Genomic DNA, 24,688 nt, shown 5'->3' with positions numbered 1-24,688 from the left:
TAATAGATAGCGAACGATACGACAAACAGACGTATTAGGATAACACGAGACTATCTTGGGGCGATGCGAGCCCTGCTCTGCCCACGTTGCGTAGTGGGTGAGACGTTGCTTGGATAACTGAACCAGACTGAACTGAAGGTGAACTGAAGAGGAACTGCAAGGGGGGTTCTGTATTCGCCGCGCTATATTTATATGTGCGGGGGGTAAACGATGGTGCCAGCCTGCTCACTGTCTCGTAGCCTTGGGCGAAAGCGGGCATGTTTGGGCAAGTCCTGGCGGTAGCTTTCAAGTCAGCTCGAGGGGGGGTATGGCGCTGGCGCCTAGGGGTCGCTTCCAATAGGAGAACGAATATTATGGTCTGTCCTGTAGACTAAAGGGATATTCAGTGCATATTGTACAAGGAATATACAGGGGATATCAAACGATATGCAGATATTATACATGGGATCTCAGGCAATAAATATATATATTCGGTTTAATCTGACCCTTTGTAACAGGTACTGATCTACATCTGAGGACCGGGTCATGTCTATTCTTTTACCAACGGATTTCCAGTTCCGCGTTTGCGATCTGATTGGCCACTGACGTTTCTGGTGCGATCTGATTGGCCACTGACGTTTCTGGTCATGTGACATGTGCGGCCAATCGTATGACGCGGCCATTTCCGCCTCGAACAGCAGCAAACTACCTAACGCCTAGTTTATCACTGGTTAAGCTTAGGCGACTCTTTCGCAGTTGGTTAAGGTTAGAGTTTGGAATCAGGGCTGGTGTTCTATCGCCCTGCTCTAAGACAAACTCTAACCTTAACCAACTTCGAGTGCCTAAGCTTAACCAGTGATAGAAACAGGCGTCACACGATTGGCGCGACCAGAAACGTCAGTGGCCAATCAGAACGCGGAACTGGAAATCCGTTGGTAAAAGTATTCAGGCGACCGGGTCACGTGACCGCTGGGATTAAACTGGTCTGAGATCAGCACGCCTACGAGACTTCACGCCTAACGGGGGAGTCCTCTGTGCAGACAAACCTTCATGAACAAACCGTGACAACATCTGTGACATCACTCCCAAAGCAGCCTACAAGGAACACACAGTAGCTGGTGACAAAAACACAACTGCTTTATATTAATACAAGTGAGTGCAAAACACAAAACAATGTGATGTTCATACATGGTAACAGGAGCAGTAACGTTTCAATAAAGATCCTTACTGTACATTATGGCTCAACTTCCTTTCTATCTTGACTGCAGACTGAGTGCGGAGTATAAACGGGTGAATTAAGTGAACTCTATAACCTCAGTACGACTCGCCAAAGTAGGAGGGGGGGGGGGGGGCCATACAGCAATATTTTGTGCAGATATTATAAAAAAATATATATTTTCATTGCTTGGATCCCATTTTATTGCAATAAAAATTATTGGAATGCGGTGAACAGACTGAAAACATTAGATAAAAACATATATTTTTTTTATTGCAGATGGTAACAAGGTTTTCTGTTGGAGACATAATTAATAATGAAAGTTGTGGTCGGTGTGTGTTAAAGAGGCACTATGCAAGTTGTTGTACATTGTTTCAGGTACAATTGGCCAGTTTGATGCACAGTAAATAATCTGATATGTGTTTATGTCATTTCTGTGAATAAATACATAATTCCTGCTTTTTGCCTTTTTATGGGTCTTTTTTCTTTCAGTTACACAGATATCGTGATTCGTGACCTATCATGATGACATTTCTCACATATCGATTATCGCAGATATTGTGTATCGTTATGGTGAGTTACTGGTATCGTCCTGCTCTAATGTGTGTATGACAATGTGCTCCTCTCGTCCTTTTCTGGAGAATTCTCTGGAAAAAAGTAAAGAATTCGATATGGCAACTGATCCTTAGTGACTCAGTCAGTAGAGGTCACTCAGAGGTCGGTCAGTCGGTACAGAACATGGAGCCAACAGCTCTTTGTTAGAACAGGCAGCATCTTGGTGTTTATGCTTTTAAGACTCAAAATGACTCCATACTCCACTCAGTAAGCGCTCCACTGGCAATACTGTCATTGGCCACCAGATGGAGCCACCTTTTCATAGATATGTTTTAGATTCCCTCTCTTGCTCATTTCTGAATACGGTATTCTGGCTGCTCAGTCAGGATAACCCTGCAGTCTTCAAATCCTGTTATCATCCTTAGACTTCCATCTCCTTTAGTCTTTGTACATTAGGTTTACATAAACCTTAATAAAAATATATACAATACATTATTGCTGCAAGTAGTAACAAAACAAAAGTAACAAAAACAACACTGAGGAACAACGCTAGAAAATACAGTTCATTCACAAATGAATTAAAGAGTAACACAATCCACAAACGCACACAAACACTTCCAAGCCAAATGAAACTAGACCCCAGTCTCATCAATTGCACCAATGACATATCACGCCATGACTTCATGAAAGAAGGCTTGCCTGCTGGTCACGGTAACCATGACAACAAACTCACTGAAAAGTCAGCTGGTCAACGGTAACCATGACAACAAACTCACTGAAAAGTCAGCTGGTCAACGGTAACCATGACAACAAACTCACTGAAAAGTCAGCTGGTCAACGGTAACCATGACAACAAACTCACTGAAAAGTCAGCTGGTCAACGGTAACCATGACAACAAACTCACTGAAAAGCCTGCTGGTCAACGGTAACCATGACAACAAACTCACTGAAAAGTCAGCTGGTCAACGGTAACCATGACAACAAACTCACTGAAAAGTCAGCTGGTCAACGGTAACCATGACAACAAACTCACTGAAAAGTCAGCTGGTCAATGGTAACCATGACAACAAACTCACTGAAAAGTCAGCTGGTCAACGGTAACCATGACAACAAACTCACTGAAAAGCCTGCTGGTCAACGGTAACCATGACAACAAACTCACTGAAAAAAGCCTGCTGGTCAATGGTAACCATGACAACAAACTCACTGAAAAGTCAGCTGGTCAACGGTAACCACAGTTACCCAGAATGCAGTATTGGTATATAAGGTACACTACTACAGGCAGACCACGACGACCTGGAAAGCCCTGGAGTGTTACAGCTGCTGTCCTCAGGGCAGCGAGGGGTTAAGACACTGTGTTGTAACAGAGTGACGGTGGAAACACTGGCTGCTTCACTCATGTGGAAATATATACCATCCATTCATTCACTTGGAATAACACATCTGGATTCACACGCACACGCACACACACACACACACACACACACACACACACACACACACACACACACACACACACACACACACACATACACACACACACACACGCCATTCATGCAGCAAAAAACAGTAACAAAGACAGCAGTAATTTAAATAGTCCAAGTGAACATTTACAAAAAAGGTTAAACTGCCCTTAGAAAAAGGTGCAAACATCCCAAAAATCTGTACAAGTCCATGGAAGAAAAAAAAGGTCTCTCAGACTAGTCTCACCACCACGAGATCTACTGGCCGCCGCGCTGAAGGCTTCCGCTCTTCATTTAAACGATGGGCTACCAGTAATAATCATCATCAAGCATATTGGGAAAAGCTCCATCTTCCTTTTAACACAATTCCTATCCTCAATAATTAAATTCTCCATAATGTCCGTGAGCTCAGAAGGTGACGGACTTGGGCAGCTGCTGGCTCCCCGGATGCATCCGGTAAAAGAAGTCTGGGCCGGACAGGGCCGGGGGGGGCGCCGCCGAGGGGGGGCCCGAGGGGTGGCCCGAGGGGGGCCTGGGGTGGCCCCCCTGGGGGGAGTAGCCAGAGCCGGGGGGGGACGATCCTGGGTACAGCAGGGGCGCCGGGAAGGCGGCGTGGCCCCGGGGGGCCCTGGTGAAGTGGCCCCCCTGGGGGGAGTAGCCAGAGCCGGGGGGGGACGACGAGGTGGTGGTGGTCCTGTGTGTGGTGCCCGGGGGGGGGCTACTCTGGAAGGGGGTGAGTCTGTCCGCGAAGCAGGGCGGGGGCGGGGGGATGATGGAGTCCTCCACCCAGCTGTCCCCCCCTCGACACTCTGGCTCCCGGGGCAAGCTGGAGAGAGAGGGGGAGGGGGGGAGGAACACGGGGGAGGGGGGGAGGAACATGGCGGGTGGCGGCGGGAGGGGGTACAGAGCGGGGTCGTATTCCCTGTGTGCTCCGGGCACCGGGGGGGGCAGGCCGTACTGAGGAGAGGAGGAGCCCAGGGGCCCGGGGGGGCTCTGGGGCGGCAGGGTAGCAGCCGCCACCTCCAGCAGCCTCTCCAGGTAACGGTCCTCCTCCTCGCCCTCGGAGAGGTTGTCGTACTGGGACGTGTTGGAGGGCCGCCGGGCTCCTCCCGCGCTCACGGGGACGCCGAGGGAGACGGGGAACTTGGTGGGTTTGGGGGGAGGAGGGCCTTTGGTGGGAGACGGGGCGAGGAGGGGGAGGGGGAGAGGGAGAGGGGGACGGAGGGTGGAAGAAGGGGTCTCCTCGCGGACGAGCTGCAGGGAGGCGGGCGGCCGCTGCTGCTTGGGAAGGCGGGTGGGAGGGTGGGAGTCCGGAGGCGTCAGACCGTTCTGGTCGGCGTAGCAGCAGGGAGGAGGAGGCAGGTCCGGCAGCTCCTCCTCCTCCTCCTCGGTCTGCAGCGCGGCGGGAGCGTCCAGGGCGGGAGGCAGGTAGGGAGGAGGCCAGTCGCTCACACCTCCCTGGGGCTCGGGGCTGTGGTTCTCCTCCGGACACGTCTGCACCTCCTGCAGACTGGGCTTATCGGACGCCTTTGGCGGTAAAGGAGGCACTCCACTTGAATCTAGACATCTCTCCGTTTCACTCTTGACCACCTGGACCTCTGGACGTGGTTTGACCTGTGGTTTGACCTGTGGACATGGTTTGACCTCTGGACGTGGTTCAACCTCTGGTTTGACCTCTGGTTTGACCTCTGGACGTGGTTCAACCTCTGGTTTGACCTCTGGACGGACCTCTGGACGTGGTTCAACCTCTGGTTTGACCTCTGGACATGGTTCGACCTCTGGACGCGGTTTGTCGAAGGCCTTCGGCGGTAAGGGGGGCAGCGGCCGTGGCTTTCTCCCCTCCGGGGAGGACAGCTCCTGGTTGTAAACAACCACCGGGTCCGGAGAGGGCACGGGAACCACCCGGGAGTCCCGGGGGGGTCCGGGAGGAGGGGTCCGCTCCGGGGAGATGGCGGCAGGGTCTGGCCGTGGGCTCGGGGGCTGGAGACTGACCTTGACCTCCGCGGGGGGACAGTCGGGCTGAAGGGGGAGCAGGAGGACCGGCCTCTCCTGACCCAGAGGCTTCATGGGCAGCTCGTCAGCAGACTTGGCTGCAGAGGCAGAACAGAGACAAGTTCATCAGCAAGAGATACAGTAACTACTGAGACAGTACTTCAAACTGGGGGTTGTTCTCCCACTGCTTTTAGAACCAGAAAAACCACAGGAAATGAGTCATTGGTCAGAATGCAGAATGAAATCTCTCTCAAAACATGAATCCTACTTTCAATTACACTGAAAAGAGCGATATTTCTACATCTGTCCCTCACTGCATCACTGAGCACAGAGTGACAGTACCATCTTCCTGGACTTTTACATTTAAAACAACATTGTCAATATTACACTTACTGTACACTTAACACATTCACGGCCATTAGAATTCCCCATCTAGCTATAGCTGGGCCAGCTTTCCATTACACACTTTCACTGTGCGTCATGTTGTTTGTAGAGATAAATCTATATTTTATATTATAGCTATGGATACAATATCATGGTCATTTGACAGTAAGAACCTTCCGTTCAAGATGCAAAAAAGAAAAAGAAATTCCATCCATACGTTCCCGTTTTATACCGTGGTGAATATGAGTGTTATTTTGGAATGATCGGGGCTAATTCCTGTGAGGCTATTTATAAGCCGCAACATGTATTATACCAAATCCATTGGCGTTTTGTCCCTACACACGCTACAATAAAAAAATCAAATGCATATGATAGGTATTATGTTTCATCATGAATGCATGAAAGGGGGAGGGGGTCGTTAATTGATTAATTAATTAATTAATTGATCGTCCATAACGGCATTCGTTATTACCACAACATACGCTGATCAGGGCGATTGCTATGAAAACAATGCACGATCAAGCTGAAATTGACGTCAGATTGTTCTTACCTGTGGCCGGTGGGATTCCAAAAAGAATATTCCAATTATTTGATTGCCATCTGGTAGATCATATGTCCATTTGGCCCACGACATAACCCACCACAGCATAATGGTTCGGGGGTCCCGAAAACGATTCAATGCGATCGGGTGAAGCCCCAGGTTCAGGTTAGTAGAAAAGAGCCCCTGGAGTGTGGCACCGGGTCTGGAACTGCATTATCGATACAGCGCTACTAGCAGGATCTGGCCGGTACTGCACCTTCGGAGTCCAGGGCCCTCATTCATCAATGTGTGCGTAGAATATGTTCTATTTCCACACGTAAGCACGGAATGTAGAACCAGTGTACGCACAGGGAAGTCGGGATTCATCACACGTGCGTACGCAGGCTCTATGCTCCTCCGTGTTGATGAATACCACTTTGTTCTACCGTCAATGCTCGTGCATGATTATCCATATATGGTCATGAAAGTGAGGAAACACCCCCCATGGGATGTGAAATAATGGACTGACCCGAGCGGAACTCTGAGAAACTCCACGGAGATTGTTCACTGCTGTCGAACCAAGAAGACACTATCGCGTATTATGGGATAAATAAAAGGCGGATTTGTAAACGGTGATGTCAGATATCAACGGCTCCCTAAGACCATTGCTGCAATTCTGCCTGGACAGCTCAAAATACTAATAAAGACCGTTCGTTGACCACTGTTTGGCGTTGGTTGTGTGTCATTATAACCGTGCTGTAATATGAATGCCTTTATTAGTTGTGTTCGATTGGCTATATGATTTTTAGAGGCATCTATTTAGTTGTCGGCTAATAAAGACCGCGCTGGAATATGACTGCCTTTTCCCGTGTTGTTTGATTAATACCCAGGGATTAAAGTTCTCCTCAATTTTATTCCAAATCGCGATGGATCTCCCGTCAATTTTCTACCTGCTGCATATGATTTCTAGAGGCATACTACAATCTATTTTGATGTCAGTATTGGGTAGCCTATATAAACAATAATACGAGAGCATATACAAGAACAATGAATCTCACTGCATGTATAATGTAGCCTGCCTTTCAATACATGAACTTGAATCCCATCATATACATAGTCTGTCCACTATCTGGTGTCATTGCAATGCGTTTTCTATTCTTTCTTATACAGTAAAAAGGGGGAAGAACACTATATTCATATGACTTGTATTCTGCTTACAGCTTCGAAATTCCACTTATTTCGTTTAACGTAAAGCCTTTTAAATATAATCAAAGCGTTCCCGTGTTTCTGCGGTCTGCGCGCAAAATAATAACGAGTTGAGCTTTATGATTTATGATTAATTGAAAATGGGGGACCCTGATGTAAACAAGACGAAAGTCTTTCTCTGGTCTGCATCCCCTTAACAATTGTATGTACTGAGCTGTACTGTACTGTACCATTCTGCAATCTGTTAATAAACTTTTCAATCAATCAATCAATCAAGCTACGCGGAGCGCAGTCAGTCAGTAGCCTACACCCCGTATATTCCGATAACGCTATATAAACCATGCTGCATTCATTCTGAGAGGAAGATCTATTATTCCAAATGCTATTTATAGGGTTTTGACCATAATTACACTACTGTTGCTATTTTACAATGAACTATAATGAACTACGGTTCATACAGAACATGCAGTGTTATTATGCACAGAAGCTCATTTCCTTGTTGTAATAATATATTCTACCACTGGGCGTCAGCTAAGTGTGGTCCGAGCTGTGCGTAAATATAAGCACAGAGTCAAGTTCAAGTTGAAATTGATGAATCCCACTCTTTGCTTAGAAATGATCGTACGCACAGGGTAAGCACAAATCTGTGCGTAGAACACGTTGATGAATGAGGGCCCAGGTATGGCTTAATGTGAGCGATTTGTAGTGCCAAATTTCCCTCGGGATGATTCAAGTATTTCTATTCTATTCAAACCACTGTTTTTTTTTAAACTTAAATTTGTATTAACATTTATAGACAAACAACACTTACACAAAAATGGAACCCATAATACAACATTGTTAAACAGACATAAATAATAAAGTACAAAAAATATAATACAATTGTAATACCCAAAAAAATAAAAAATAAAATCAGAAAATGCTAACTAAGTCAAAAGTGTGTGACATGGGTTCAGAGACCCTCCTTGAACCTCTTTCCTCCTTTACCCTTCGCCCTCTTGCATTTGGTTCTTCCTCTGTGATGTCGTTTTCGTTCCCCTTGTAATCCTCCCACTTTCCCCATCTTTCTCCAAATTTCTCTTCCTGTAACCTCAGCATGTGTGTTATCCTCTCCATATCCTGTATCTCCTCCACTATTCCTACCCATTGTGCTATTGTCGGTGGGTCTTCTTTGTACCACAGTCTTGTTATTGCTTTTCTGGCCGCTATCAACATTATCTTTATTAAATATTTGTCCCCCCCTTGTATTCCCTCGTGTGTCAGGTCTCCTAAGTAAAGCACCAGTCCTGTTTGTGGTAACCCGTATCCTAATATTCTGATCATTGCCTCCCCTATCTCCTCCCAATACCCCTTCAGCTTCTGACATCCCCAGAATATGTGTGTGTGATTTGCCCCCTCCTTCCCACACATCCTCCAGCATGCTCTTTGTGTTGGTGCATATTTTCCCTTCAGCTCTGGGGTTATAAAGAATCTGATTATGTTTTTCCATCCAAACTCTTTCCATATCCTCGATCCTGTTGTTGAATGTTGCACCTCGCATATGTTCCCCCATTCCTTCCCTGTTATTCCTATCTCTAGTTCTCTCTCCCATTTATCCCTTATATAATCGGTCGTGTGTCCCTTGCTGGTCATTATAGCCCGGTACAGTGCTGATATTACCCTTCCTTTCCCTCCTTCATATGCCCTTACTATCATCCTAATTATTCCATTCTGTTCTTCTTCCTTGTCCCCTCTTATTTCTTTATTATAGTCATCTCTAATCTGTAGATATCTGAAGTGGTCCCTGTTATCTAGTCCAAAGTTCTCCTTAAATTTTTTTAGTGCTTGCATTTCCCCCTTCGCTATCATTTTGCATATCGCTGTTGCCCCCCCCCTCTCCCACCTCCTGAATCCATGGTCCAGCCTCCCTGGTTTGAATCTCTTGTCATGTGCTATCCATCTCAGAACCCTCAAACCACTGTTTGCATGATATTCTTCTTCCTCCAGACCGTCACTCACCCGGAGGAGGCAGGTCCAGCTTCCGGCCGCGCAGCTCGGCCATGGCCACCTGGAGGTGCTCCACCACCACGTCGTCAGGCAGGAAGTAGGAGCCGGACAGGTCCTCCTGGAGGAACTCCCTCAGGTCCTCCAGCGGAAGCTTCAGCAGCCGCTCTGCTCGGACACACAGGAGGTCAGGGTTAGAGAGAGTGTCTCAGGAGGTCAGGGTTAGAGAGCGGCTCAGGAGGTAGAGCGGCCGTCTGGTAATCTGAAGGTTAGGGTTAGACAGCGGCTCAGGAGGTCAGGGCTAGAGAGCGGCTCAGGGGGTAGAGCGGTCGTCTGGTAATCAGGAGGTTAGGGTTAGAGAGCGGCTCAGGAGGTCAGGGTTCGAGAGCGGCTCAGGAGGTAGAGCGGTCGTCTGGTAATCAGGAGGTTAGGGTTAGACAGCGGCTCAGGAGGTCAGGGTTGGGTACCTCATTTGAACCGATACCGGTACCTGTGAATCGATAACGGTACCTTTTTTCTGTACTTTAGTCTCTAAAAATGTAATCTACCTACCTCAGTTGTAAGACCTCACTACTATTATTTATTATTTATATATACATATATAACTGCTCCCCATGGATTTTAATATATCATGCTTTAATTACTGTAGTTTTAATGTAGTTGGTGTTTTTTTTTTATTTATATATATAGTGGTCTTTGTAAAAAAAAATATAAATTAAAAACTTCTAATAATTTATTGTAATTATTATTTATTTAGAACAATTTGTTAATATATATATAATATATAATATTGCAGCGAGCGTTGTCTGCATGTAGCTTTGTAAAGTGTAACCATGCCTTCTCTATTTGAATGACCACATCAAACAAGAGGTGGACGCAGGCAAATACTGCGGCATGGTCATGCTGGACCTACAAAAGGCCTTTGACACGGTCAATCACTCCATTCTGATTGACAAGCTAAAAGCAATTGGTTTTGATAGTCTATCAGTGAGCTGGATGCAATCCTACTTTGAGGGGAGGGAACAGATGGTGGAGGTAAACGGTACCCTATCCCCCCCCCCCCTCACAGTGAGCTGTGGTGTTCCACAAGGAAGCATACTAGGACCGCTACTGTTCCTAATTTATGCAAATGACATGTTGTCAGCTTGTGACTGCAACTTGTTCCTGTTTGCGGACGACTCAGCCCTGCTGGTCTCTGACAAGAACAAGTTTTACAGGTTGAAAAAACCCTCAGCTCGGAACTAGGCAGAATCTGCATATGGCTCGCTGATAACAAACTATCATTACACATGGGCAAAACAGAGTCCATTCTCTTCGGTTCAAATAACAAACTCAGCAAGACCGACGGCTTCTCAGTTACAGTGGGTGACAATATTGTAACAAGGAAAGATGAAATTACCTACCTGGGTTCCATCCTAGAGGCTAATCTCTCCTGTGACAAAATGGCATCCAATGTAATAAAAAAAGTCAACCAACGAACTCGATTCTTGTACCGGATCTCCTCTCTGGTAAACAAGAATACCCTGAAGACTCTGGCAGGAGCACTCATTCAGGGGTACTACGACTATGCTTGCACCTCATGGTACCAAAGCACCTCAAAGGCGCTAAAAACAAAATTACAAACATCTCAAAACAAACTGGTCAGACTACTGCTTGACCTTACTCCTAGAACCCACCTCACCCCTGCCCACTTTGACAACCTAGGATGGCTTAGAGTAGACGACAGAGTACAGCAACTTGCAATGGGCCTGGTCTACAAGATACACTACACGACCAAGGTACCCATGTACATGTCAAAATACTTCCCAAAGGTCAGTGAATACCACGATCACAACACCAGAGGGAGCTCCACAAATCATGTTAAACCCAGATTCGGCTCAAATAAGGGACTAAACACGTTTCGCAATTATGCCACATCAATGTGGAACGCCCTACCCAAAGCTGTAAAGGAATGTGGATCACTACCCACTTTCAAAACCTCTCTCAAGGGACACCTACGGGAGACTGCAATTCAACACTGGCCCCTGTAAATATCCTAACCCAACCCCCTCCAATGTACAGTCATTTAACTAGTATGGTTTTGTCAATAGTCCAATGTACAATTTTGTTTGTTTGTACAGTGTCTCCCCCCCCCCCCTCAATGTACAGTTTTGCTTGTTTATACAGTGTGCCCCCCCCCCCCCCCCCAACCACCACCAATGTAAATTACCCAGTATGGTTGTCAATATCCCAACGTACCCAACCCCCCCCCACCCAACCTCCTCCAATGTACAGTTTCTACGTCAAATGTATATACTCCCTTTTCTTGACTCCTTCTGTATCACAAACAGTACTGTATTTGCAAATCTGGTATGTCATAAATGTATAGATGTAGCAGTACTGACTATCTGTATGTCATGTATGTCATATATGTCCTGATGAATTGAAAATGGGGGACCCTGATGTAAACAAGACGAAAGTCTTTCTCTGGTCTGCATCCCCTTAACAATTGTGTGTATTGAGCTGTACTGTATTGTACCCATTCTGCAATCTGTTAATAAAGTTTTCAATCAATCAATCAATCACTTGCGACCGTTTTCGGCTTGCCATCGCCCCGACTGCTTTGTTGTTGAATCAAGTCAAATCCTAGGTAAGCGTGTATTGTGCACGTGAACGTGCGGCACACTTCATACGTTTCGTTTAGCTGTAAATGAAACGTTGACGTCATCGGACATTTACAGTACCGAAATGTGGCACCGGTGGATCTCACGTGATTTGGTCGGTACCCTTAAAAGTACCGGATTCGGTACCAATCCCTACAGGAGGTAGAGCGGTCGTCTGGTAATCAGAAGGTTAGGGTTAGACAGTGTCTCAGGTGAGATCCACAGAGCCAAACTATGAGACACAATAAAACCAACAGAAAAACCAAGATGGCAACATAACAGGGTGACTTAGGAGACCAAACACCTTTCATCCTTAATCAACTCAGTGAAGCTGACAAACAGCATCCCATTAACCAATCAGGCGCTGTGCTACTTGAGCAAGGCATCCAATGAACCGTTAGCATTCCCCTCTTCTCCACAGCAACCGGCACACTTGCATTATGCAAGAAGAGGCTCCACTGAGGAGGAGGCAGCGTGACGAGAAACACACGCTCCACACGGTCCCAGCACTCAGCATGATGTCATCACATTACATTAGACTCTGATGTAATCATCATGCAGCACAAGTACAGTACAACCAAAAGTTGTAACCAAAAGTTTGGCATCCAACCAGAGTGCAAATGTAACAGTAAAGTGCAACAGTAATATACAATGTACAGGTGATTAAACTGTGTATACAATATATACGTTAGTACTAGGGATGCTCGATATTGGCTTTTTTACCGATACCGATATACCGATATTGTCCAACTCTTAATTTCCGATACCGATATCAACCGATATCAATATATGCAGGGTCCCCCCCCAAAATGGAATAATTTCAGGTAATTAACATTACATATCTCTTGTTGTGGAATTAACACAACATTATGCATACTTTTGACAATAAATAAAATCAGAATTTGTTCTTACTTGCTTGCCTGGGTAAATAAAGGTTATATAAATGTAGATATTTTTTTAAAAAACAGATAACGATATTTACCGATATCACATTTTAATGCTGATATCGGCTGATAATATCGGTAGGCCAATAATATCGGACATCCCTAGTTAGTACTACTGAGTAATAGTGCTAATCAGATGTATGTACAGAGTTGTAGTATTAATATGTACAGTGATACAGGTATAAAGACACTATGGTAGTAAGTCGTACTGGCCAGCAGCATAACTAGTAAGAGTAGGTAAAGGATATGTACAGATATAGTATCTACAGATATGACAAAAGGATTATATGCAGGTATGTATAAAGAGACATGGATAGATAGATATATTATATAGTATATATATATAAATTATATTTATAGAGTGTTATATGGGTTAAAAGCAGGTGTATAAGTAGGTATATAAGTTTAAGTTTATTTGGATCCCCATTAGCCACAGCAGTGCTATTCAGCAGCAGTGCTATTCTTCCTGGGGTCCATAACACGTAAAATACAGTTACAGACTTTATACACTCACAACATTCACATGGCATAGACCATTAAAAATAACAATAAATACTCCTTATCAAATTCATAATACAATACAACAATACATACCCCTAATCAATTCATAATACAATACAACAATACCTACTCATAACTAATTCATAATTAATACATATATATAGAAGGATATGCAGGTATAGTCAGACATGTATATATATAAGGTATACATCACACTCACTCCTGTGTATCTTCAGGGCAGTGTAAGTATAGTCAGACATGTATAGATATATAAGGTATGTATACATCACACTCACTCCTGTGTATCTTCAGGGCAGTGTAAGTATAGTCAGACATGTATAGATATATAAGGTATATACATCACACTCACTCCTGTGTATCTTCAGGGCAGTGTAAGTATAGTCAGACATGTATAGATATATAAGGTATATACATCACACTCACTCCTGTGTATCTTCAGGGCAGTGTAAGTATAGTCAGACATGTATAGATATATAAGGTATGTATACATCACACTCACTCCTGTGTATCTTCAGGGCAGTGTAAGTATAGTCAGACATGTATAGATATATAAGGTATGTATACATCACACTCACTCCTGTGTATCTTCAGGGCAGTGTAAGCCATGGCCGTCAGGATCCGCTCCCCCTCCAACATGTAGATGTCCCAGAGACGTAGCGTCAAGGTGAACGGGGTCTGGAGCGACAAGAGAAGCACAGCAGGGGGTCAATGTTAGGCAGGTCCCCACTCTGCAGGTGTTTAAGGCCATGGTTACACTGGTGGAAAACAGCAACGTTGTATTTTCGAATGATTACGTTTGCATGTCCAAGTTAAAAGGAAACGCGTTTTTCCTAGCGGCAACGCTGAAAGGGTGTTTTCGTTTTGAAAACTCGCCGACAACAGTGCCATGTAATTTGCGCAGATCAGATACGGAGCCGTCCATGCCCAATGCCCAATGCGCAGTAGAGACCGACGCCAAATTTTCCCCTGGCTGGACCTCGACTCTGTCCATTAGTCCAAGCATCCAAACGATTTCTGGGAGTCACTTGCAATATCGCGCTATAATTAATATAATTTGCGGTCTCCCGACACCAACCGGCCATATGGGGAGGCTATACAGGATATCAGCTGCGTCCTCCTCAGATTGCTTATTCATGTGTAACACGCACGGTTATTTCCAGTGTTTACAGCAAAGCTGTCCCAAGTAGCTGCGGCTACCATGTGTTAAGTTATTGTTATAAGGAGCCCAGTCCAAACTACAACAGTCTGCATACCCTTAACAATTGTATTGTATTGTACCCATTCTGCAATCTGTTAAATAAAGTGTTCATCCATTTCTACTAGCGTTAACGTTACTACGTTAATAGCCTTGATGCTAACTATATACATGGAGAATGCCATTCACATTAGCATGTGGCTAACAACATCAGAGATCTTTTTGCAAGACTAAACTACAGAGATACACACTGATGTGTTGATATTGAACAGATATATACACACTGATGTGTTGATATTGAACAGATATATACACACTGATGTGTTGATATTGAACAGATATATACACACTGATGTGTTGATATTGAACAGATATATACACACTGATGTGTTGATATTGAACAGATATATACACACTGATGTGTTGATATTGAACAGATATATACACACTGATGTGTTGATATTGAACAGATATATACACACTGATGTGTTGATATTGAACAGATATATACACACTGATGTGTTGATATTGAACGGATAGGAGATACACACTGATGTGTTGATATTGAACAGATAGGAGATACACACTGATGTGTTGATATTGAACAGATAGGAGATACACACTGATGTGTTGATATTGAACAGATAGGAGATACACACTGATGTGTTGATATTGAACAGATAGGAGATACACACTGATGTGTTGATATTGAACAGATAGGAGATACACACTGATGTGTTGATATTGAACAGATAGGAGATACACACTGATGTGTTGATATTGAACAGATGGGAGATACACACTGATGTGTTGATATTGAACAGATAGGAGATACACACTGATGTGTTGATATTGAACAGATAGGAGATACACACTGATGTGTTGATATTGAACAGATGGGAGATACACACTGATGTGTTGATATTGAACAGATAGGAGATACACACTGATGTGTTGATATTGAACAGATAGGAGATACACACTGATGTGTTGATATTGAACAGATAGATACACTGATGTGTTGATATTGAACAGATAGGAGATACACACTGATGTGTTGATATTGAACAGATCGATACACACTGATGTGTTGATATTGAACAGATCGATACACACTGATGTGTTGATATTGAACAGATCGATACACACTGTGATGTGTTGATATTGAACAGATAGGAGATACACACTGATGTGTTGATATTGAACAGATAGGAGATACACACTGATGTGTTGATATTGAACAGATAGGAGATACACACTGATGTGTTGATATTGAACAGATAGGAGATACACACTGATGTGTTGATATTGAACAGATAGGAGATACACACTGATGTGTTGATATTGAACAGATAGGAGATACACACTGATGTGTTGATATTGAACAGATAGGAGATACACACTGATGTGTTGATATTGAACAGATGGGAGATACACACTGATGTGTTGATATTGAACAGTTAGAAGATACACACTGATGTGTTGATATTGAATTCTAACAGAGTCTAAGGATACAGCAGGTCCAGAGAGGATGAGCAACATAATAATAATAATAATAATAATAATAATAATAATAATAATAATAATAATAATAATAATAATAATAATAATAATAATAATAATAATACATTTGATTTATAAAGCACTTTTCAAGAACCCAAAGACGCTGACAACGAGCAAAACAAAAGAACAGAGAAACAAAGAACCACAGGGAATAAGCAACAGTATGAAGACGCAGAACATAAAACCACGGATAACAAGTAACAAATACAAAGTCCAGTAGGGGAACAGTCAGGGAAGTATGGAAGCCGAGGGGAGGAGGGGGGGGGGGGGGGGGGGGGGGGGCAGGAGACGGAGAGAAAGTAGGGAAGGGGAAGGGGAGGTGGTAGGTTGGAGATGGGTGGTTATGGGTAGGGAAGGTGGTATGCTTGGGAGAACAGGTGGGTTTGAGAGTGAGGAAGAGTCTCGGACAGTCTGAGGGAGGGAGTTCCAGAGTCGGGGTTTGAGTTTGGATGACGGTGATGAAGACTCACTCTGTCGATGAAGCACTGCAGAAACCACTTGGTGGTGTAGATCCCTGTCAGCATCTGCTCCCTGTCCTGTAGGGAACACAGAACAGTTAATGTAGATCCCTGTCCTGTAGGGAACACAGACCAGTTAATGCTCCCTGTCCTGTAGGGAACACAGACCAGTTAATGCTCCCTGTCCTGTAGGGAACACAGACCAGTTAATGCTCCCTGTCCTGTAGGGAACACAGACCAGTTAATGCTCCCTGTCCTGTAGGGAACACAGACCAGTTAATGCTCCCTGTCCTGTAGGGAACACAGACCAGTTAATGTAGATCCCTGTCCTGTAGGGAACACAGACCAGTTAATGTAGATCCCTGTCCTGTAGGGAACACAGACCAGTTAATGTAGATCCCTGTCCTGTAGGGAACACAGAGCAGTTAATGTAGATCCCTGTCCTGTAGGGAACACAGACCAGTTAGTGACAGACGAGGAAGTCACAACCAGATCCTGTGGTAAATTTATATAACAGCTTTTAATTATTTATTATTCTATTTATTTTTGGGCTTTTCTGTATTTTTCACCCATCCCAATTGCAGTTTTCAAGTTTGTTTATAATTTGTCACAATAAAATACAGAATACTTTACGATGAAATACTTGTTTCTGTATAAAATTGAGTCGTTATGCCAATTCCCTTCCTGGTCGTTGCGCGCATTGCCCCACTGTCGGCCTGGGGAGGGTGTAGAACTACCACATGCCTCCTCCGATACATGTGGAGTCAGCCAGCCGCTTCTTTTCACCCGACAGCGAGGAGTTTCACTGGGGGAACGTAACGCATGCAGAGGTTCACGCTATTTCCCCCAGATCCCCTCCCTGCTGAACAGGCACCCCGACCGACCAGTAGGAGTCGCATACCCCACCAGCTTCCCACCCGCTAACACTGCCAATTGTGTTAGGTCGCTTTCACACAGGGGCTGTTTGGTCCGGACTTTCGGACCAGAATTCGATAGTCCGGTTTTTCGGGTCTGTGTGAATGCGCGTCGAACTCGGTCCGCGGACCAAGCAGGCGAACTCTAGTCCGCCTGAAAACGTAGGTCTCGGTTCGGCTTCAGCGGACCAAATATAGGAAGTGATTATTATTACCACTGCTTGCAGCACTCACTGCAAAACAAGCACACTGCATCTAATCTCTCTATCTATCTATCTATCTATCTATATATCTAACTGTGCATCTTGGGAAGAAGGAAGAAAAACGCGGCTTATTATTATTACTACCGAGGCGCACAGCATTAATAATGGATCAATGCCACGTCAATACTATTATTATTATTATTATTATATTATTATTGGTCTACAAGTTGTTTAGCGAGAGGATGGTGGTAATGTGCTTCAATAGAACAATGGATCAATGCCATGTCAAAACTCGCTCCGCTGATCTGAGGGCTCGCAGACAGTCCACACACACGCGCGCGCACACACGGCTTGCAGCCACACACACATTTCAAGCGCCCTTTTCGACCGCGTGACATTGTTCAGAAGGTCTCGGTGCGCTGACAGATTTCTCTATGTGAACGCAGGCGAACCAAATGAAGAATGCAACAATGTTGCAACTTCACCCCCAGAACCGCACAGAGTCCACCAAAACTATATGTGAAAGCGACCTTAGTAGGGATGACTGACCAAGCCGGAGGACCCAACTAACTGCATGTGTGTGTGTTCCTGTGTGTGTGCCGCCCATCGCATGTGTGTGTCTGCCTGCATACCGAATAAAGACTTCTCCAAAAATCCAGTTATTATTATCTGCATACAGATGGGCTTGATCACGGAGTCTCATTATAACTCACACATACAACAGTATCATCTGCATACAGATGGGCTTGATCACGGAGTCTCATTATAACTCACACATACAACAGTATCATCTGCATACAGATGGACTTGATCACAGAGTCTCATTATAACTCACACATGCAACAGTATCATCTGCATACAGATGGGCTTGATCACGGAGTCTCATTATAACTCACACATACAACAGTATCATCTGCATACAGATGGTCTTGATCACGGAGTCTCATTATAACTCACACATGCAACAGTATCATCTGCATACAGATGGTCTTGATCACGGAGTCTCATTATAACTCACACATGCAACAGTATCATCTGCATACAGATGGACTTGATCACAGAGTCTCATTATAACTCACACATGCAACAGTACTGAGTCCTGCCACCGAGACTCACCATGTGTTTCCTCAGCTTGGGCAGCATCTTGGACATAATCTGGTCATGATGGGCCTGGAAGCGCTGCAGCTTGGGAAACCCAGGGATGAAGAACCCTTTAGTACGGGTACGAGAGAAATGGGATCATCAATCAAAAGTCAGGGATCTCCATTCCGTTTGGCTTTCACAAAAATGCATGCCGTGGTCATAAATATGATCAAGTTTAGCGTTTCCAACGCACCAACGCGCATCAGATAGATATCTCCCTGCAAACGCCCGCTCTATTGGACGAGACACATTTGCTTATTCACATCAACCCGCCCTATTAGTCGACACGGGTCACGGGTTGGTTGGTAGGAAGTAGAATCACTCGTTCACTTCAGTGTTATAAGATTAAGAGAGTTAAGAGGACTTCTGTCTCACTGGGGCGCTTGGGATTATGAATCAACAACAGAACATTGTCAACGTGTAACTGTTTTAGATTATTAATCAACCACAGAACATTGTCAATTTGTAACTGTTTTAGATTATTAATCAACAACAGAACATTGTCGACTTGTAACTGTTTTAGATTATGAATCAACAACAGAACACTGTCAACTTGTAACTGTTTTAGATTATGAATCAACAACATAACATTGTCGACTTGTAACTGTTTTAGATTATGAATCAACAACAGAACACTGTCAACTTGTAACTGTTTTAGATTATGAATCAACAACAGAACATTGTCGACTTGTAACTGTTTTAGATTATGAATCAACAACAGAACACTGTCAACTTGTAACAGTTTTAGATTATGAATCAACAACATAACACTGTCAACTTGTAACTGTTTTAGATTATTAATCAACAACAGAACATTGTCGACTTGTAACTGTTTTAGATTATGAATCAACAACATAACATTGTCGACTTGTAACAGTTTTAGATTATGAATCAACAACATAACATTGTCAACTGTAACTGTTTTAGATTATGAATCAACAATATAACATTGTCGACTTGTAACTGTTTTAGATTATGAATCAACAACAGAACATTGGTCCTCATTCTCGAATGGACATATGTAAAAGTTACCAAGGAATTCCTTCGTAACTCGATTTACGTACTTATTCGGCTGCGAAGGAATTCCTTGGTAAATCCCGTGCCTCCCCCCTCACCGTGCCTCCCCCATCACCGTGCCTCCCCCCTCACCATGCCTCCCCCATCACCGCGCCTCCCCCCTCACCCTGTCTCCCCCTCCCTCCCCCGTCCCCCTCACCCTGCCTCCCCATCACCCTGCCTCCCCCCTCAACGTGCCTCCCCCATCACCCTGTCTCCCCCTCCCTCCCCCGCCCCCCTCACCATGCCTCCCCCCTCACCCTGCCTCCCCCTCACCGCGCCTCCCCCTCCCCTCACCGTGCCTCCCCCCTCACCGCGCCTCCCCCCTCACCGTGCCTCCCCCCTCACCACGCCTCCCCCGCCCCCCTCACCGCGCCTCCCCTCACCCTGTCTCTGCCTCCCCCCTCACCCTGTCTCCCGCTCCCTCCCTCCCCCATCACCCTGCCTCCCCCCTCACCCTGTCTCCCCCTCCCTCACCCTGTCTCCCCCTCCCTCCCCCCTCACCGCCCTCCCCTCCCCCCTCACCGTGCATGGCGTGCTTGTGGTTGGTGAGCAGCTGGGACAGGGCCCAGAAGGCGTCCTCCTCGTTCAGGTACATCAGCAGGATGGCAGCGATCTGACTCATCCCCTGGCAGTAGCTCACCTCCTGGGGGCAGAGGAGACGTTACATTAACAAGAGAGGAGACGTTACATTAACAACTAGGGCTGTCTTAAATACTTCAAAGCTTCGTTCGATGGGCATGGGATTCGAATATGAAAATAAAATTTGATTATGTAAAAAAAAAATTATTTTTTTTATTTTATTTTTTTAACACTATAATCGCCGATGACGAGTTATGACGTCATTCCTAGCCATGCTCATTCTGCCGAAGACGCCGTAACTCGTCTTTGATGTCAATATTTCAAAAATCTGTGATCGAAATCATATTTCCCCTCCGGAGCCCTGAGACACACTGCAAAGCTCCACTCAACTCTCTAGCGGTTCAAGAGCGCCATCTGGTTTCAAGTTTCAAGTTTCTTTAATAGTTGTCATACAGAAGTACAGAATACTTTTATACAAAATGCTTCTTACTGTTGCGCTCCAGAGACTGTGCAGGACAAGATAAGTATGAAATAAAATAACATAGTAAAATTAGAAGTAAAAAAATGAGGTCACAGTGTTCAGTTTAGACATATGTACAATGTTCGATGCAGAATAGACGTAGTTACCATACAATATACAATACTGTGCAGTGTACTAATATACAATACTATATAGTGCAAGGCAGAAATGGAGAAATGGGACGAGGTGCAATTTAGGTACAATTCACAGTAGGTGTACGAGTTGTAGTGCAAATCCTTTATCAATAAATATAAAGTGTAAGTGTGTTTGTGTGATCTAAAGTGTGGAGAGTGGGTGCTGCAGTGTGTTGTTTGTTTGAGTGAGTGTGTGCGTGTGGGTGTGTGTGCTGTGTGCATTTGATGGTTGTTGCATAGTGATTATTGTTCGTTTAGCGATTATTGTTCGTTTAGCAGCCTGATGGCCTGGGGATAGAAGCTTCTTCTGAGTCTTTCTGTGCTCGCCTTAAGACTCCGGTATCGCTTGCCTGACCGCAGCAGTTCAAAGAGGCAGTTGTTCGGGTGGCTCGAGTCCTTAATAATTCTCTTAGCCTTCCCCTTGCACCGCTTGTTGTAAATGTTCTGGAGGGTGGGAAGCCCCCCTCCAATTGTGCGTTCGGCTGAACGTGTCACTCTTTGTAGTCTGCTACGGTCTTGTGCAGTGCTATTCCCAAACCAGGAGGTGATGTTGCCGGTCAGGATGCTCTCTATTGTACATGAGTAGAAGTTCCTAAGGATCTTCTGACTGACTTGGAACTTCCTTAGGCGCCTGAGGAAGTAGAGGCGTTGTCGTGCCTTCTTCACAACACTGTCAATGTGTGTGGTCCATGTCAAGTCCTCGGATATGTGGGCTCCGAGGTACTTGAAACTGTTCACTCTCTCAACCGGTGCCCCGTCGATGCTGAGGGGGCTGTAGTCCTTGACCCCCGACCTCCTGAAGTCCACAATCATCTCTTTTGTTTTGCTGACGTTCAGGGAGAGGCAGTTCTCCTGACACCACTGTGACAGGTTCTCTACCTCTTCCAGGTAGGCCCTTTCGTCGTTGGCAGAGATCAGGCCCACCACTACTGTGTCATCAGCAAATTTGATGATGGTGTTGTTGTTCCGCTGTGCTACGCAGTCATGTGTGTACAGGGAGTAGAGGAGGGGGCTCAGAACACAGCCCTGGGGGGCCCCTATGTTGAGCGTGATGGATGAGGAGGTGCAGTTGCCGGCTCTTACCACCTGGGGTCTGCCCGTCAGGAAGTCCAAGACCCACTGGCAGAGGTCATAGTTCAAGCCCAGGTCCCTGAGCTTGGCTATGAGTTTGGAGGGGACTATGGTATTGAATGCTGAGCTGTAGTCGATGAACAGCATTCTCACATAGTTCCCCTGCCTCTTGTCCAGGTGTGATGCTGCTGTGTGCAGCACATGGGCTATGGCGTCCTCCGTGGACCTGTTGGGGCGATATGCAAATTGCAGAGGGTCCAGGTTGATGGGGAGGGAGGAACAGATGTAGCCCTTCACTAGCTTCTCAAAGCACTTCATGGCTATGGAGGTGAGGGCTACAGGGCGGTGGCCGATCGATCGGCAGATCGCCAACCGGAAATGAGCCTTTGAACCGGAAGTGCTCATCCATATGTGGTCCGGGCACTCGCTATCGTTAGAGAGACTCCGTCTTGACACAGTGAACATCGATCGGTGCAAATAACTTGAAAAAACAACATGATTTGGACGTATATACTATTATACAACCTGGAAATGGATCGGGCATTTCTCCATCCCATAATAGAAAAAATTCTGTTCCACGCTCATCTGCCAGCGGCGCGAGGAAGCCACGGTAAGATTCAGCGTTATATTCTAACGTGTTCCATATAAACTGCTATGATGAACATATGACCCACTCTGGATGAATCATCTAACGCTGCCCACGGAATTATAAACGATCCCCCGCCCATCCGGTCATCATCAGATGACACGTAGTAACTTCTAGAACCACGTCCAGTTGAAATTTTGCCCCAGATATGACACACAGTGCAGGATGTATGTCGTCCTACATAGAGGTCAGAGGTCACACACCTGCCGTCTGCGTTCAGCTGCATTCAGTCACCTTCAGGCTAAAACTGCACACCTTCCTCCGTCCTTTAGCAGGAGATAAACAGTGAACTCTCCTTTACACCGTCCTTCCCTCTGACCCACTTTCTGTGTGTGTGTGTGTGTGTGTGTGTGTGTGTGTGTGTGTGTGTGTGTGTGTGTGTGTGTGTGTGTGTGTGTGTGTGTGTGTGTGTGTGCGTGTGTGTGTGTGTGTGTGTAGGACAGGAGAAAGGGGAGGACACCACATGGGCCACTTCCTCTGGATAAAACACCTCCACCACACAGGAACCAACTCAACTCCCTGACCTCTCCCTCTGGTGTGCGTGTGTGTGCGTGTGTGTGTGTGCGCGCGAGCGTGTATGTGCGTGCGTGTGCGTGTGTGTGCGTATATGTGAGACACCGCATAAGCCTGTGCATCAGCATCAGTGTACATTAGTGAGAGAGCGTGTTTATGTCTGTGTATAAACCAGGGGACGGTCTGGTAATCATAATATTTCCATCTTCGTCATTCTCTCTGCATCTGCCTGGTCCTGCAGCAGCTCTCCGGCAACAAGGTGGTAAATCTAGATGCGTTAAGACAGTGGTTCTCAACTGGTCTCGCCTCGGGACCCAACATTTTCCTTAGTCATTAAGTCGCGACCCAAATTTTGGAACCACTATGATTTATTTCAATTTTTCTTTTTTGCAGTAATACACAATCTTTCATGCACTGTTAAAAACATGAAATAAACTCAAAAAAAGTGCAACAAAGGTGCAACTAGGGCTAAAAACCCAATGAAATAAAATAATAATAATAATAATAATAATAATAATAATAATAATAATAATAATAATAATAATAATAATAATAATAATAATAATAATAATAATAATAATAAATAATATATTCTTCTTAGCAGACTTCTTAGCTTAACATCCCAGGGAACTAATGGGATAACTGGGGATGTTGTTTGCTCCTGACAAGAGTCTCAAAGTCTGGGGTGATGGTAGACAAAGCAACTATGAGGTCATGCTCAATGTCCAATCTGTTCCTCTGCTCTGTCTTCAGCTGGACCAGAGCTGAGAAGCCACTTTCACAAAGATAGGTAGTGCAAAAAAAAAGTAGTAACATTTTTTATTTTATTTTTATTTAAATTTTTTATATATATTTTTTTACTCACACATCCGCGACCCACTCAAAATGGCCCCGCGACCCACTTTTGGGTCGCGACCCACCAGTTGAGAAACACTGCATTAAGAGACACCTTGGGATGTACAGCAGGGACGTACAGCAGGGAGGTACAGCAGGGATGTACAGCAGGGAGGTACAGCAGGGATGTACAGCAGGGAGGTACAGCAGGGAGGTACAGCAGGGATGTACAGCAGGGAGGTACAGCAGGGAGGTACAGCAGGGACGTACACTCAAAGTGATAATAAGAAAATCACTTTGAGTGCTAATGAAATAACAGAGTAACAGAGGTTTGAACACACTGAAGTAAAGGTTTTGTGCATCTCTTTTTACTGGTTGCCAGATGGAAAACATAATGATTCCATAGCCTGAAGTCTTATGTAGTACAGGTCCAAAGTTCATAAAAATCC

At 45.0% G+C, this 24,688-nt stretch overlaps 1 protein-coding gene across 1 annotated transcript in view; it reads right to left on the bottom strand.

Annotated features, from left to right (window-relative positions):
* Positions 1 to 3,622: 3,622 nt before the first annotated feature.
* The window catches only part of LOC311244827 (uncharacterized protein), a gene marked incomplete at its 3' end in the record, with an annotated part of 93,425 nt that continues 72,359 nt past the window's right edge, over positions 3,623 to 24,688 (bottom strand). The window contains exons 9-14 of the mRNA XM_084334510.1: positions 20,465 to 20,585; positions 18,857 to 18,951; positions 16,636 to 16,701; positions 13,983 to 14,082; positions 9,315 to 9,467; positions 3,623 to 5,304 (exon numbers count right to left, since the gene is read on the bottom strand). Coding sequence (XP_084190636.1) covers positions 3,623 to 5,304; positions 9,315 to 9,467; positions 13,983 to 14,082; positions 16,636 to 16,701; positions 18,857 to 18,951; positions 20,465 to 20,585 — 2,217 coding nt within the window. The remainder of the gene's footprint in view (positions 5,305 to 9,314; positions 9,468 to 13,982; positions 14,083 to 16,635; positions 16,702 to 18,856; positions 18,952 to 20,464; positions 20,586 to 24,688) is intronic.

Source organism: Notolepis coatsorum, assembly GCF_963971535.1.
Source record: "Notolepis coatsorum genome assembly, chromosome: 18".
Classification (NCBI taxonomy): Eukaryota; Metazoa; Chordata; class Actinopteri; order Aulopiformes; family Paralepididae; genus Notolepis; species Notolepis coatsorum.
The sequence above is the reverse complement of the archived record's forward strand: the minus strand, read 5'-3'. Positions and strand labels throughout refer to the sequence as shown.